This window comes from Carcharodon carcharias, chromosome 7 (genome assembly GCF_017639515.1).
Source record: "Carcharodon carcharias isolate sCarCar2 chromosome 7, sCarCar2.pri, whole genome shotgun sequence".
NCBI lineage: Eukaryota > Metazoa > Chordata > Chondrichthyes > Lamniformes > Lamnidae > Carcharodon > Carcharodon carcharias.
This window is the reverse complement of record NC_054473.1, coordinates 106772871-106787877: the sequence shown is the minus strand read 5'-3', so window position 1 is coordinate 106787877 and position 15007 is coordinate 106772871. Positions and strand designations below refer to the sequence as shown.

General features: G+C 49.5%; 1 protein-coding gene across 1 annotated transcript; it reads left to right on the top strand.

The window, feature by feature from the left end:
- Nucleotides 1–2279: 2279 nt before the first annotated feature.
- On the top strand, nt 2280–6105 carry cmtr2 (cap methyltransferase 2). The gene is made up of 2 exons (XM_041192086.1): nt 2280–2363; nt 3319–6105. Exons 1-2 carry the CDS (start codon nt 2302–2304, stop codon nt 5600–5602), a joined length of 2346 nt encoding a protein of 781 aa, XP_041048020.1. The 5' UTR covers nt 2280–2301; the 3' UTR covers nt 5603–6105.
- The last annotated feature ends 8902 nt before the right edge of the window (nt 6106–15007 follow it).

Here is a 15007-nt window from a genome sequence, read left to right as displayed (position 1 = left end):
AATAATTTTTAAAGTTTTTATTTATTTACTTTTTCAATTTTTGTATTTATTTATTTTTATCCTTTTTTCCCAACACCACCCCCCCCCCACGTCTTTAGTCTTTAACACTACCATGAAAGTTCCCTTTGTCCCATGTCCATGACATCTTTGTCAATCTCTCCTGAGCTCCCACCTATCCCTGACCTTCTATTTTACTCCACCTGCTCACCCCTCTCTTCAAACAGTATAAAATCCATCACATTTCTACTTCACTTTAGCTCTGAAGAAGCGTCATATGGACTTGAAACATTACCTTTGTTCCTCTCTCCACAGATGCTGCCAGACCTTGCTGAGTTTTTCCAGCATTTTCTGTTTTCATTGCACCTGCAATATTTTGTTTTTAGCTTATGTTCTGATCTGTGTAACCTCTTCCAGTAGGACAATCCTTCAAGGTCTTTGCCCTCCCCCAATTATGGCCTCATGGGTATCCCTAATATTTTTTGCCCCAACATTGATGGCCATGCCTTCAGCTGCCTCAGCCTGAAACTCTGAAACTCTCTCCATAAACCTCTCTACCTCTCTACCTCCATTTTCTCCTTTAAGATGCTCCTTAAACCTACTTCATTGCCCAAACTAATATTCTAATATCTCCTTCAATGGTTCTGCATCAAATTCTGTTTGATAATGCTCCTTTGAATCATCTTGGAACTTTTTATCATAGTAAAAGTGCTATTTAAATGCAAGTTGTTGTAATGGGAAGACTGTAGATTTAGTATCATGGAAGGGCAAAATCAAATGGGCCAACAAGCCCCCTTCATTCAAAGCTAGTTGGCTGCCTTTGGGAGAACCATCATATGGTGCAGTCTCTGGAGGAGCCGTGCCAACTAGCCGGCTCGGGCGGATATGTCCCACAGACACATACTTTGCAAGGTGGATTTCTCTGCAGTCCACCATCGATTGTGTGGTAACTCCGGGGACATCCAGTGTGGAGACTTGTCTATCAGATTCCCTAAAGGCAGTCATGTTTCTCCTGTAGTTGCTCAGGCTTTTACCAGAGTGGCTTGGAGTTGGGATGGGCAACCTCTTCTGCTATTGGCAGCATTGGGCATCGGTTGGAGAGAAATTGATCCCTGGGATGAAGGGGCTGTGCTATGACGAGTAGCTGAATAAATTGGGCTTATATTCTCTGGAGTTTAGAAGAATGACAGGCGATCCCAATGAAGCCTACAAAATTCTGAAGGAACTTGATAGTTTCCAATGGTCAGGGAATCTAAAACATGGGGGGTAAGGGACTAATCATTTAGGACGAAGATGAAGAGAAATTTCTTCAAGCAAAGTGTTGTGGATTTTTGGAATTCTGTATCCCTGAAGTTTGTGGATGCTCCATCGCTGAATACTTTTAAAGTTGGGAGAGACAGATTCTTGGTCTCTCAGGGAATTAAGGGACATGAGAATGGGTGAGAAAATAAAGTTGAAGCCCAAGATCAGCCATGATCATACTTAAAGGTGGTGCAGGCTCAATGGGCCACGTGGTCTACTCCTGCTCTTATTTCTTTTGTTCCTATGTTATTACAATCATGACACAAGATCGCACCATTGTCAATTGTCAGCTTGAAGCCAAACCTGGAAAAACTTAGCAGGTCTGGCAGCATCGGCAGAGAAGAAAAGAGTTGACGTTTCGAGTCCTCTTGACCCTTCAACAGAACTGAGTGAATATTAGGAAAGGGGTGAAATATAAGCTGGTTTAAGGTTGGGGAGGTGGGGGGGGGGGCGTTGTGGTGGGAGAGAAGTGGGGGTGGGGTTTGTGGTTGTAGGGACAAACAAGCAGTGATAGGAGCAGATAATCAAAAGATGTCACAGACAAAGGAACAAAGAGGTGTTGAAGGTGGTGATATTATCTAAACGAATGTGCTAATTAAGAATGGATGGCAGGGCACTCAAGATACAGCTCTAGTGGGGGTGGGGTGGAAAGACTAGCAGGGCATACAAGATTTAAAAATAATGGAAATAGGTGGGAAAAGAAAAACCTATATAAATTATTGGAAAAAACAAAAGGAAGGGGGAAGAAACGGAAAGGGGGTGGGGATGGAGGAGTGAGTTCAAGATCTAAAGTTGTTGAATTCAATATTCAGTCCGGAAGGCTGTACAGCCTTTAAGGGGATCAGAGTAGGAGGTTGAGTTTGGCGGGGTTGGGGGTATTCTGGGGGGAGTCTGATGTTTGTAAGTTGAGGTTAGTTTGTGCTGAGTGGGCGGTCGGTTTGTTTCGAGTGTTTGTTTCCCCCCCGGATGGAGTGTCTGTTACACACGGACCCAATAATTAACATGAGCCGGAAGCCGCCCCTGCCGGTGTCTGGGTGGCGGAGGCTTGGTACATTGGACCGAGGGTAAGGCTGGACCTGAGTCCCGAGACATTGGAGCCGGGGCCCGGAGGCCGGAGGATCAGCAGCTGCGACTCGCGGCTTTTTAACTGCCCGCGGCTGCTGGGGGTGCGGGGGACTGACCAGCATACCCTGCCCAAACTCACCCCCCCACACTTACTCCCCCCACACTCACTCCCCGCACCCCACCCCCATCACCCTCACTCCCCCCACCCCCCAACACTCACTCCCCCACCCTCACCCCCCACACTCATCCCACCCCACACTCATCCCCCATCCCCGCCACACTTATCCCCCACACCCTCAGACTCATGCCCCCAGAATCAGTCCCCCCCGGACTCAGCGCCCCCCCACCCCCACCAGACTCAGCACCCCCCTCCCAGACTCAGCCCCCCCCCCCACACTCAGCCCCCCCACTCTCCCCCTATCGAACCACACTCTTCCCTCCCCTACACTTTTCCACAACCCTCACTCTTCCCCCACCTCCCACACTCTCCCCCACCTCCCACACTCTCCCCCACCCCCACACTCTTTCCCCCACCTCCCACACTCTTTCCCCCACCCCCACACTCTCCCCCCACCCGCCGTGTATTTCCCCGCTCCCCCGGATTCCCCCCCACCCCTGACGTCAGGATACCCTCTTCTCCCCCCACCTCCTCGGGACTCACCTTCTTCTCTCAGTTCCTGGGATACACCCCAGTCCCCACCCGGCATTCCTCATCTTCCCCATCTCCCCACAGTCTCCGGCAGACATCCCCCCCTCCCCCGGGGATTCCCCTTCACTCCCTCACCCCTCCTGGAATTTACCCACTCTCCTCTGGGATTCCATATCTCTTTTCCCACCGCCCCCCGCCCCCCCTTAATTCGGAGAGGATATTAGGGTGGGAAGATTCAGTCTGAATATTGCCCCCTCCCTTTTCCCACTGGAAGTTCACATGTATTTCAATTTGTGCTCTTGCAGATCCAGTAAGATGAAGAGGTATACAAGTCGAAAACGGCCCCATGTGGAGCACATAGTGGATCTGTCTGAGCCAAGCCTTCCTGTTCCTGATGAGATCAAGGAGCTTTTCAACAAAAAGTTCACCTTTCAAAAGCCGGCTGTCAAGGCCTGGTGCCTGCCTGATGTTGCTGAGGTTCGGACAGGGAAGTGGCGGCAGCGCCCGAGGCTGCAGGCTCTGAAGGAATCCCTCAACAATGTGAAGAACCAACTGAGTGACAAAGAACTGGAGAAGTGGCATGAGCACACCGCTTTCACTAACCGGGCAGGGAAGGTCATCCCACATGTCAGGAGGACAATGAACGCTGAATTGTGCACGCAGGCCTGGTGCAAGTTTCACGAGATCCTGTGCACATTTCCCTTGCTCCCGGAGGAGGCACTCGAGAACGGGGAGCTGAACTCTGTGCATCTCTGTGAGGCTCCTGGGGCATTCATTGCCAGCCTGAACCACTACCTCAAGTCCCATCACATCCCGTGTGATTGGAGTTGGGTAGCCAACACCCTGAACCCCTACCATGAAGGCAATGAGACGGGAATGATGATAATGGATGATCGACTCATTGCAGGCACGCTGCTTTGGTGGTATTTTGGCCCTGATGATACCGGGGACATCATGGCCTACAAGTATCTCAAAGGGCTAGTGGAATTCACCCAGAACATGAAGAAGGTCCACCTGGTGACAGCAGATGGGAGCTTTGACTGCCAGGACAACCCTGGAGAGCAGGAAGCTCTGGTGTCCCCTTTACACTACTGTGAGACCATCACGGCCTTAATGCTCCTCAGCCCTAAAGGCTCCTTTGTGTTGAAGATGTTCACCTTGTTTGAGCGCTCCTCGGCCTGCCTGCTCTACCTGCTGAACTGCTGCTTCCGGCAGGTCCATGTCTTCAAGCCAGGCACCAGCAAGTCGGGAAACTCTGAAGTCTATGCAGTTTGTCTCGACTATGCGGGCAAGGATGCCTTGGGAGACCACCTTGATCAGCTGGTGCTGAACTTTGGACCAGATGTAGTCCGGAATGCTTGGTTCACCAAGGCTGTTGTTCCGGAGTCGTTCTTGGAGCAGTTGGAGGAATGCTGCTCTTTCTTCCACAAGCGGCAGACTGAAACCATCTGGGAGAACCTCCGACTATTTGGGGAGATGAGCATGGAGGATGTCAGGCAGCTGGATGCCAAGCGGGACTGCGCTGCCAAATTCTACCTGCAAAAGTTCCAACTGCGCCGCGTGGCTCGTGATGACTGGATAGTGAAGAGGTCGCAGGCCAGCTGCAGCCGCCTCTCCGCTTACAAGAAGAAGAAACACCATTCTGGCTCATATAACGACAGGCAGGAGCTGGCCAGCCTGGCCTGGCAGGAGAGAATGCGCAAGAGCTGTCTCGGCCCTGAGATAGAGCAGCACTGTCTGGCCACCCAGGAGGCTGACTCTGCCCTGAAGTGCGTAGAGGGTTGTGCCGACGACCACTTCTGGTACATTTTGGAAGGCAGGCGACTGAGCAGGCTGGCCAGCTCTCCGTTCTGCGATGTGGAGCTGCTGCAGATTATGGCGGAGGCGATGCAGGAGTGCAGGACAGCAAATAGGGAGGTTGTGCTCCAATGCAACTCCTGCAGACTTTTTTCTGAAGATCTGGTGTTGTCTGAACTCGCCGCCTTTGTGGCGGAGCAACAAGAGGAATTGTGTGTCCATGATGGCGAGCCAGTGGATTGCCTTGTGATTGGAAGCCCTGAAGTCTTCTCCCACCTGAAGCAGTCCAGCAATATCCGGCTCTTGCCCTGTGAGGCTGTGCCCCCACCACCCAATCAGTGTACCATGTGTCATGATGGAGAGCTCAGGTACCAGCAATGGCTGCTTGGTGCTGTGCTCCATGCTGTGACAAACTGTAGCGAAGGTGGCGCACTCGTTCTCCCCATCCTCTCATCCTTCACCCGCTTTACAGCCGACCTGATATTCGTGCTGCAGCACTGCTTCCGAGCTCTGGACTTTGTTTGCCCCACCTCGTCGGATGCGCTGGGAACCCTCGCTATCTTACTATGCGCTGGTTTTCGCCGTCCATCAGAGACAGTCTTGGTGTTTTTGGAGAAGCTGAGCAAGCACGTGTGTCAGCTGCAGGAGTCAGAATCAGAGCAGCCCCTGCAGGTCCTGCAGTTTGTGCCCATGGATCTCTTGCTGAGGGGAACTCTGCTGGAGTTCCTCAGCAGGCTCAATACCGCCATCGCAAAGCAGAGGCTTCACCTGCTCATCCAGGTCACAACATAACCAGCGATGTCACATCAGAAACTGTATGGCATTGTCCAATCAACTGGAGTCACACCAAGTGCTGTCCAATCAGCAGGCACAAAGGTTGCAGCAGCATTTACAGCAATTTGATAGCTCCCAAGTACAGAGATTCACCTGAAAGAATTAGACCTGCTCTGCGTGAATGGTGGAAGGAGTGAGTACTTGACATAGTCCATCAAGGTTCATCTCTCCATCTGAATTTAATCATGGCCCCAAGCAAGGGGCTCAGATAATCGGACTGCCAGGGGAAAGTTTGAACAATGTCGTTTCGCGCCTCCGATGAGCTTGGTGCCTTGCAGTCACTTTGGGAAATTTGTCTAAGGTGGTACAGATTGTGGGATTGTTGGTGACAGAGCTGACTGGAGGCAGTGTTACCCAGTGATGAGTCAACTCGCAGACACTTAATCCTACCTCTCCCTGGACCATGACCCCACCACTGAACATCAAGCCATTGTTTCCAGGACTGTCACTTGAAAGGAGTGTTTGGGCCCTTGGATGGTGAGGAGAGAGGAAGTGAAGGGACAGGTGTTGCATCTTTTGCATAGGGAACGATCCCTATGGAATGCCACCGGGGTTGGGGCGGGGGGGTGAAGGGAAGATGTGTTTGGAAATCTTCCTGCCACAGCTTCCAATCTGATAGTCGCCCAACCTCGGACGGCCCGCTTCTACTTCCTACCCAGAATCCACAAACAGGACTGTCCCAGCAGACCGATCGTGTCAGCCTATTCCTGCCCCACGGAACTCATTTCTTGTTATCTTGACTCCCTTCTCTCTCCCCTTGTCCAGTCCCTTCCCACCTACATCCGTGATTCCTCTGACACCTTACGTCACATCAACAATTTCCAGTTCCCTGGCCCCAACCACCTCCTCTTCACCATGGACGTCCAATCCTTCTACACTTCCATCCCCCACCAGGATGCTCTGAGGGCCCTTAGCTTCTTCCTCGAACAGAGGCCCGAACAATCCCCATCCACCACTACTCTCCTCCGTCTGGCTGAACTTGTTCTCACACTGAACAATTTCTCCTTTAACTCCTCTCACTTCCTCCAAATAAAAGGTGTGGCTATGGGTACCAGCATGGGCCCAAGCAATGCCTGTCTCTTTATGGGGTATGTGGAACATTCCTTGTTCCAGTCCTCCTCTGGCCCCCTTCCACAACTCTTTCTCCGGTACATTGATGATTACTTCGGTGCTGCTTCATGCTCTTGTCGGGACCTGGAAAAATGTATTAATTTTGCTTCCAATCTCCACCCCTCCATCATTTTCACGTGGTGCATCTCTGACACTTCCCTTCCCTTCCTTGACTCTCTGTCTCAATTTCTGGTGATAGACTGTCCACCAACATCCATTACAAACGCACCGACTCCCACAGCTACCTCGACTACAGCTCCTCACACCTCGCTTCCTGTAAGGACTCCATCCCATTCTCTCAGTTCCTTCGCCTCCGTCGCATCTGTTCTAATGATGCTACCTTCAAAAACAGTTCCTCTGACATGTCCTCCTTCTTCCTTAACCGAGGTGTTCCACCCACGGTCGTTGACAGGGCCCTCAACCGTGTCCGGCCCATCTCCCGCGCATCCACCCTCACGCCTTCTCCTCCCTCCCAGAAACATGATAGTGTCCCTCTTGTCCTCACTTATCACCCCACCAGCCTCCACATTCAAAGGATCATCCTCCGCCCTTTCCGCCAACTCCAGCATGATGCCACCACCAAACACATCTTCCCTTCACCTCCCCCCCCCCCCCCCCCCCCCCCCCCCACCCCGGTGGCATTCCGTAGGGATCGTTCCCTATGCAAAAGATGCAACACCTGTCCCTTCACTTCCTCTCTCCTCACCATCCAAGGGCCCAAACACTCCTTTCAAGTGAAGCAGCATTTCACTTGCATTTCCCCCAACTTAGTCTACTGCATTTGTTGCTCCCAATGCGGTCTCCTCTACATTGGAGAGACCAAACGCAAACTGGGCGACTGCTTTGCAGAACACCTTCGGTCTGTCTGCAAGAATGACCCAAAACTCCCTGTCGCTTGCCATTTTAACACTGCACCCTGCTCTCTTGCCCACGTCTGTCCTTGGCTTGCTGCATTGTTCCAGTGAAGCTCAACACAAACTGGAGGAACAGCACCTCATCTTCCGACTAGGCACTTTAGAGCCTTCTGGACTGAATATTGAATTCAGCAACATTAGATCTTGAACTCCCTCCCCCATCCCCACCTCCTTTCTGTTTCTTCCCCCTCCCTTTTGTTTTTTCCAATAATTTATATAGATTTTTCTTTTCCCACCTATTTCCATTATTTTTAAATCTATACCTTTTATGCCCAGTTAGTCTTATTTCACCCCACCCCCACTAGAGCTGTACCTTGTGTGTCCTGCCATCCATTCTTAATTAGCACAGTCTTTTAGATAATATCACCACCTTCAACATCTCTTTGTTCTTTTGTCTGTGACATTTTTTGATTATCTGCTCCTAACACTGCTTGCTTGTCCCTACAACCACCCCCCCACTTCTCTCCCCCCCCCACCCTTAAACCAGCTTATATTTCACCCGTCTCCTATTTTTACTCAGTTCTGTTGAAGGGTCATGAGGACTCGAAACGTCAACTTTGTTCTTCTTCGCCGATGCTGCCAGACCTGCTGAGTTTTTCCAGGTAATTCTGTTTTTGTTTTGGATTTCCAGCATCCGCAGTTTTTTATTTTTAAGCTCATTGATGTTCAGGTTGAGGGTCGATGATCAAAAATGCTGTTGAACATATTTGTGTATGGAGGACCATTTAACGCTTGGCTCCAAACCCAGAGGTCATGTGTGAGGAGTAATGTTGTTTACGGCAGGAGCTATCTGCGAGCTTGCCGGCCATGGCAGGCTGCTTTACAAATCGAATTTCTTTTTTGAGGCTGTGCTGGGGTGTTGGTATAGAGCTGTCACCAGGAGTTTCACACAGCTTTATAAGGTTTACTGCTGAACATCTGCTTCCCTTACTTTCTTATTTTCTGCACCTTGATTCTCTTCCTCCCATTGTCTTGGCCAAGCTTTTCCATGCTGCGTAGTGAGGGTGAAGCTGCCGCTGAGTATACAGAAATCCTGGCACCATTGATACAAACAGGACCTGTGGTAGTTGTGGATTATGGCCACATTCGGCATTAATTGTTGTGTTTAGGGACCAGTACTCCAAATGATCATTCAGAGCTATGGCTGCTGAAGTCAGGGGGAGAGAGAGTGAGCTGTGTTCCTCTTTCCTAAGCATGTTGAATTCCCCATTCTTAACAATTTACCTAAATCTCTAACCCCAGAATGTGTAACTCTTCTGAGTTAGGATTTAGCTGCTAGTAAGGGGCAGGATTTTTCAAATCTCCAAGTTTACCAAGTTCAAATAGGGCAGACCGGAGAGTCAGAAATAAGAGCAGAAGCAGAACTGAGAGTGGACCTGGCTCATGGGCTGAGGTTGGACTCTCTCATGTCTTTCTGCGTTTCAGGTGAATGTAATTCACTGCTCAGTATCCCTGTCTTTCAGCATTTGCCCCTTGGCCCAGTTGGTGCCCCCATCAGTCTGTTCTGTAGCCATTTTTTGAGGCTGCTCCCTGGTGACTGACAGAGCGTTTGCTCATTGTGGCAGTGGGTTGCCTAGTCACCATGTCACTGCCAGCTCAAATTTGGAGATCCTTGTGAACCAGACTGCACTTTGTTTTTCCTCCTCATTTCTCCGCCCTTCCCTGCTGACCACCCAGTCTCTGTACCTGCCTGCTGCCTTTTCATTCTAAAGCTACCTGTTGTAAAATGACAATCTCGCTCCATCAATTTCCTTTTGGAAAAATCAGAACAACGACTCTCAGCGTCAATTGCTCAAACCCACTGTTCATAAAGGCAAGGTGCCAGAGGGGACTGTGCTGCTGTGAGCTACAACAGAGGTCGGGCCAGCGAGGGGCCAGGCGGGCGAGCGAATGGCCACGCAACCGAGGGGCTGGGTGGGCGAGGGGCTGGGCAAACAAATGCCTGAGGGGCCGGGCGGGCGAGGGGCCACACGGCAAAGTGGAGGAGGGTGATGACAAGATAGGTATTTTAAACCACCATATGACAGATGAGCAGTGTCCCATTCTGGTGCCAGTTCTTCCCCTTTGTGTGGTGTTGGTGAAGAATAGTTTAAGAAGCAGGTGAGCCCTTTCTCTGTGCCTGTCAATAAAACCAATTCACTAATGCCTTAGGGGGACATTTATCCCTTTGTCTCTTGGCCTTTCTGAAGGTGCTAACTTTTCCCAGGCTACATTGCCACAGGCATCAGCTCCCCACCCAGCACCTTGTCCCTGCACCCCCATGGCCCTGCAACCCCATGGCCATTCGCTCACCCCCCCACCCCCTGCCAATCTGTGTGGCCATGCACTAGCCCAGCCCCCTGTCCATGTGGCCATTCACCCATATATATGTTCAAATGTGTTAGTGACTAGTTTTTTGTTTTAAACTTCCATGTTTGAGTGCCCCACACAGCACTGAAGGGGTGAGAATCGCATACGCACATCTCCAGGATAAATCCTGCTGATCTTTGCTTCCTGTGGGGGCATTGGCTCACACTTCCCTTTTCATTCACAAGAACAGTGGCAAACAAGTGACCAGTTACATTTAAATTCTTTATTTATATAACTTGTACAAATTGTGTATTTTACAGGAAGAGTATTTAATGCTTTGATTCCATCTTAATATGTTTGGAATAGCAGGTGTCTGGCTGCAGAAATGTGCAGTGTTACTGAATAATGTAAAGGGAAAGGTCAGCCAGGGATCTCGGTCTGAATTCTCTTTTTGCACCATCTTTCTGACTATGCGAACATATGTAACACCCAGAGGGCTCCTTTTGCAATACTAGCATAATACTCCCACACCACATAGAGTTTCTCCTGCACTCTTCAATGCTGCAGTTTGCCATAGAATATCGCGCCAAAGGAGGAGAATTTTACATAAATGCATTAGGCCCCTCCCTACTAGCTGTAGTATAATCCTAGAAAGAGCATCGTAGAACTGGGACGTAGCCACATTTAAGCATCCAGTTAATGACTTGGGTCTGGGAGTCGGTTAGTGACGGGGTCCTGGAGTCTGTCAGCTAACCTATGGTATTTTGTGTAACTTTTAACTAAAACTTGTAGGTAGTTCAATGATGGATTTGGAAGCATAGTAATTTCTTATGCTGCAGTCAAGATGTATTGTGCGAGTTGTTTGAGGTAATATGTTGCAGAGGTGTTAGCCTGAGACTGTAGGACATTGTTTGCTTTAGGTGTAGCAAACTGTGCCCTTCAATTAAAAACAGAAAATGCTGAATGTTTACAGCAGGCCTGGCAGCGTTTGTGACGAGAGAAAGTTAGTGTTTCAGCTCAATTATCTTTTGTCAGAACTGATTGTGTTATAATATGGAAGGGGAGACCTTGGTGTAACATCTTTGTTTGTGCATGGCACTCTTAACATTGACAGAAATAGTCCATGGATGCAGAAAGATACAGGACAGAAGGAGGCCATTTGGCCCATTGTGCCTGTGCTGACTCTTAGAAAAAGCAATCTATTCAGTCTTACTGCTTTGCTTTTTCCCATAGTATTTATCATGTCATAATCCCCTAAGTTCCTGAAACTAAACAGACAAATGTGCCTATTCAATTTTTTTTCAAAAACTTTTCCCTCTAAGAAAAAGTGACGAATTACTGGACCAGGTGACAAAGCTCAATATTTCTGGAAGGGTGTTGCAATCTGGGTGAGGATGAGGATTTATTTGGATAAAAACAAAAAAACTGCGGATGCTGGAAATCCAAAACAAAAACAAAAACAGAATTACCTGGAAAAACTCAGCAGGTCTGGCAGCGTCGGTGGAGAAGAAAAGAGTTGACGTTTCGAGTCCTCATGACCCTTCGACAGAACTTGAGTTTGAGTCCAAGAAAGAGTTGAAATATAAGCTGGTTTAAGGTGTGTGTGTGGGGGGCGGAGAGAGAGAGAGAAGTGGAGTGGGGGTGTGGTTGTAGGGACAAACAAGCAGTGATAGAAGCAGATCATCAAAAGATGTCAACAAGAATAGAACAAAAGAACACAGGTGTTAAAGTTGGTGGTATTATCTAAACGAATGTGCTAATTAAGAATGGATGGTAGGGCACTCAGGTAAAGCTCTAGTGGGGGTGGGGAGAGCATAAAAGATTTAAAAAAATTTTTAAAAATAATGGAAATAGGTGGGAAAAGGAAAATCTATATAATTTATTGGAAAAAAGAAGGGAAGGGGGAAACAGAAAGGGGATGGGGATGGGGGAGGAAGCTCACGACCTAAAGTTGTTGAATTCAGTATTCAGTCCGGAAGGCTGTAAAGCGCCTAGTCGGAAGATGAGGTGTTGTTCCTCCAGTTTGCATTGGGCTTCACTGGAACAATGCAGCAAGCCAAGGACAGACATGTGGGCAAGAGAGCAGGGTGGAGTGTTAAAATGGCAAGCGACAGGGAGGTTTGGGTCATTACTGCGCTCCATTCTCTCAGGTCCAACCCTGACATTGTCATCAAACCCGCTGACAAGGGTGGTGCTGTTGTTGTCTGGCGCACTGACCTCTACCTCGCGGAGGCTGAGCGTCAACTCGCAGGCACTTCCTCCTACCTCTCCCTGGACCATGACCCCACCACTGAACATCAAGCCATTGTTTCCAGGACTGTCACTGACCTCATCTCCTCTGGGGATCTCCCTCCCACAGCTTCCAACCTGATAGTCGCCCAACCTCGGATGGACCGCTTCTATCTCCTACCCAAAATCCACAAACAGAACTGCCCTGATAGACCGATAGTCTCAGCTTGCTCCTGCCCCACAGAACTCATTTCTCGTTATTTTGACTCCCTTCTCTCTCCCCTTGTCCAGTCCCTTCCCACCTACATCCATGATTCCTCTGACACCTTATGTCACATCAAAAATTTCCAGTTCCCTGGCCCCAACTGCTTCCTCTTCACCATGGACGTCCAATCCCTCTACACCTCCATCCCCCACCAGGATGGTCTGAGGGCCCTTAGCTTCTTCCTCGAACAGAGGCCCGAACAATCCCCATCCACCACTACTCTCCTCCGTCTGGCTGAACTTGTTCTCACGCTGAACAATTTCTCCTTCAACTCCTCTGACTTCCTCCAAATAAAAGGTGTGGCTATGGTTACCCGCATGGGCTCCAGCTATGCCTGTCTCTTTATGGGGTATGTGGAACATTCCTTGTTCCAGTCCTACTCCGGCCCCCTTCCACAACTCTTTCTCCGGTACATCGATGATTGCTTCGGTGCCGCTTCATGCTCTCGTCGGGACTTGGAAAAATTTATTAATTTTGCTTCCAATCTCCATCCCTCCATCATTTTCAAGTGGTCCATCTCTGACACTTCCCTTCCCTTCCTTGACCTCCCTGTCTCAATCTCTGGTGATAGACTGTCCACCAATATCCATTACAAACCCACCGACTCCCACAGCTACCTCGACTACAGCTCCTCACACCCCGCTTCCCGTAGGGACTCCATCCCATTCTCTCAGTTCCTTCGCCTCCGTCGCATCTGTTCCGATGATGCTACCTTCAAAAACAGTTCCTCTGACATGTCCTCCTTCTTCCTTAACCGAGGTTTTCCACCCACGGTCATTGACAGGGCCCTCAACCGAGTCCGGCCCATCTCCCGCGCATCCGCCCTCACGCCTTCTCCTCCCTCCCAGAAACATGATAGTGTCCCCCTTGTCCTCACTTATCACCCCACCAGCCTCCGCATTCAAAGGATCATCCTCCACCATTTCCGCCAACTCCTGCATGATGCCACCACCAAACACATCTTCCCTTCACCACCCCCCCCCCATCGGCATTCTGTAGGGATCGCTCCCTCCGGGACACCCTGGTCCACTCCTCCATCACCCCTTACTCCTCAACCCCCTCCTATGGCACCACCCCATGCCCACGCAAAAGATGCAACACCTGCCCTTTCACTTCCTCTCTCCTCACCGTCCAAGGACCCAAACACTCCTTTCAAGTGAAGCAGCATTTCACTTGCATTTCCCCCAACTTAGTCTACTGCATTCGTTGCTCCCAATGTGGTCTCCTCTACATTGGAGAGACCAAACGTAAACTGGGCGACCGCTTTGCAGAACACCTTCGGTCTGTCCGCAAGAATGACCCAAACCTCCCTGTCGCTTGCCATTTTAACACTCCACCCTGCTCTCTTGCCCACATGTCTGTCCTTGGCTTGCTGCATTGTTCCAGTGAAGCCCAACGCAAACTGGAGGAACAACACCTCATCTTCCGACTAGGCACTTAACAGCCTTCCGGACTGAATATTGAATTCAACAACTTTAGGTCGTGAGCTCCCTCCCCCATCCCCACCCCCTTTCTGTTTTCCCCTTCCTTTCTTTTTTCCAATAAATTATATAGATTTTCCTTTTCCCACCTATTTCCATTATTTTTTAAAAAATTTTTAAATCTTTTATGCTCTCCCCACCCCCACTAGAGCTATACCTGAGTGCCCTACCATCCATTCTTAATTAGCACATTCGTTTAGATAATATCACCAACTTTAACTTTAACACCTATGTGTTCTTTTGTTCTATTGTTGTTGACATCTTTTGATGATCTGCTTCTGTCACTGCTTGTTTGTCCCTACAACCACACCCCCACTCCACTTCTCTCTCTCTCTCCGCCCCCCACACACATACCTTAAACCAGCTTATATTTCAACTCTTTCTTGGACTCGAACTCAAGTTCTGTCGAAGGGTCATGAGTACTCGAAACGTCAACACTTTTCTTCTCCGCCGATGCTGCCAGACCTGCTGAGTTTTTCTAGGTAATTCTGTTTTTGTTTTGGATTTCCAGCATCCGCAGTTTTTTTGTTTTTATCTCTGTGTTTAATTGACTGCCACTGCTCTTCAAGAAATGCCTACCTCCTTGAAGAAGTTCTGTTCTTTTCTGCGACAAGATTTCCGTTCCTCTCTTTTGCCCTGCTCACCTTCCTTGCCAGGAGATTTCCCTCCTGGTGTTTGACAAGGTGTTTACTAAAACCCGCTTTCACAGCCATATCTCCTTTCTCAGTGACTGTCTCCATCTCCGACTTACCCCACGTGGATTTCAACTGAAATTCCACCCCTCATGTTTCGAACCCGCCCAGGATTACAGGTATCTCCGGGACAGAAAACGTTTCTCGGATTGCTGTTCCCGTCACATTCTGAAATCCACACTCAGTGCCATGCGCCGCCGTATGAACTTACTCGACCTCTCCCTCCAGCAGCACCGCCGTACCCTTTTTCAAAGCTGCGCGTGCCCCCAGTTTCATTTTATCCTTCGGCTCATCCGACGCCTCAGCAAGAAACTTTTTCTCTTTCTCTCAAGTGCTAAGGAACGCAAGCTCCAACAACTCATCGACCAACAACCATCTAGGAC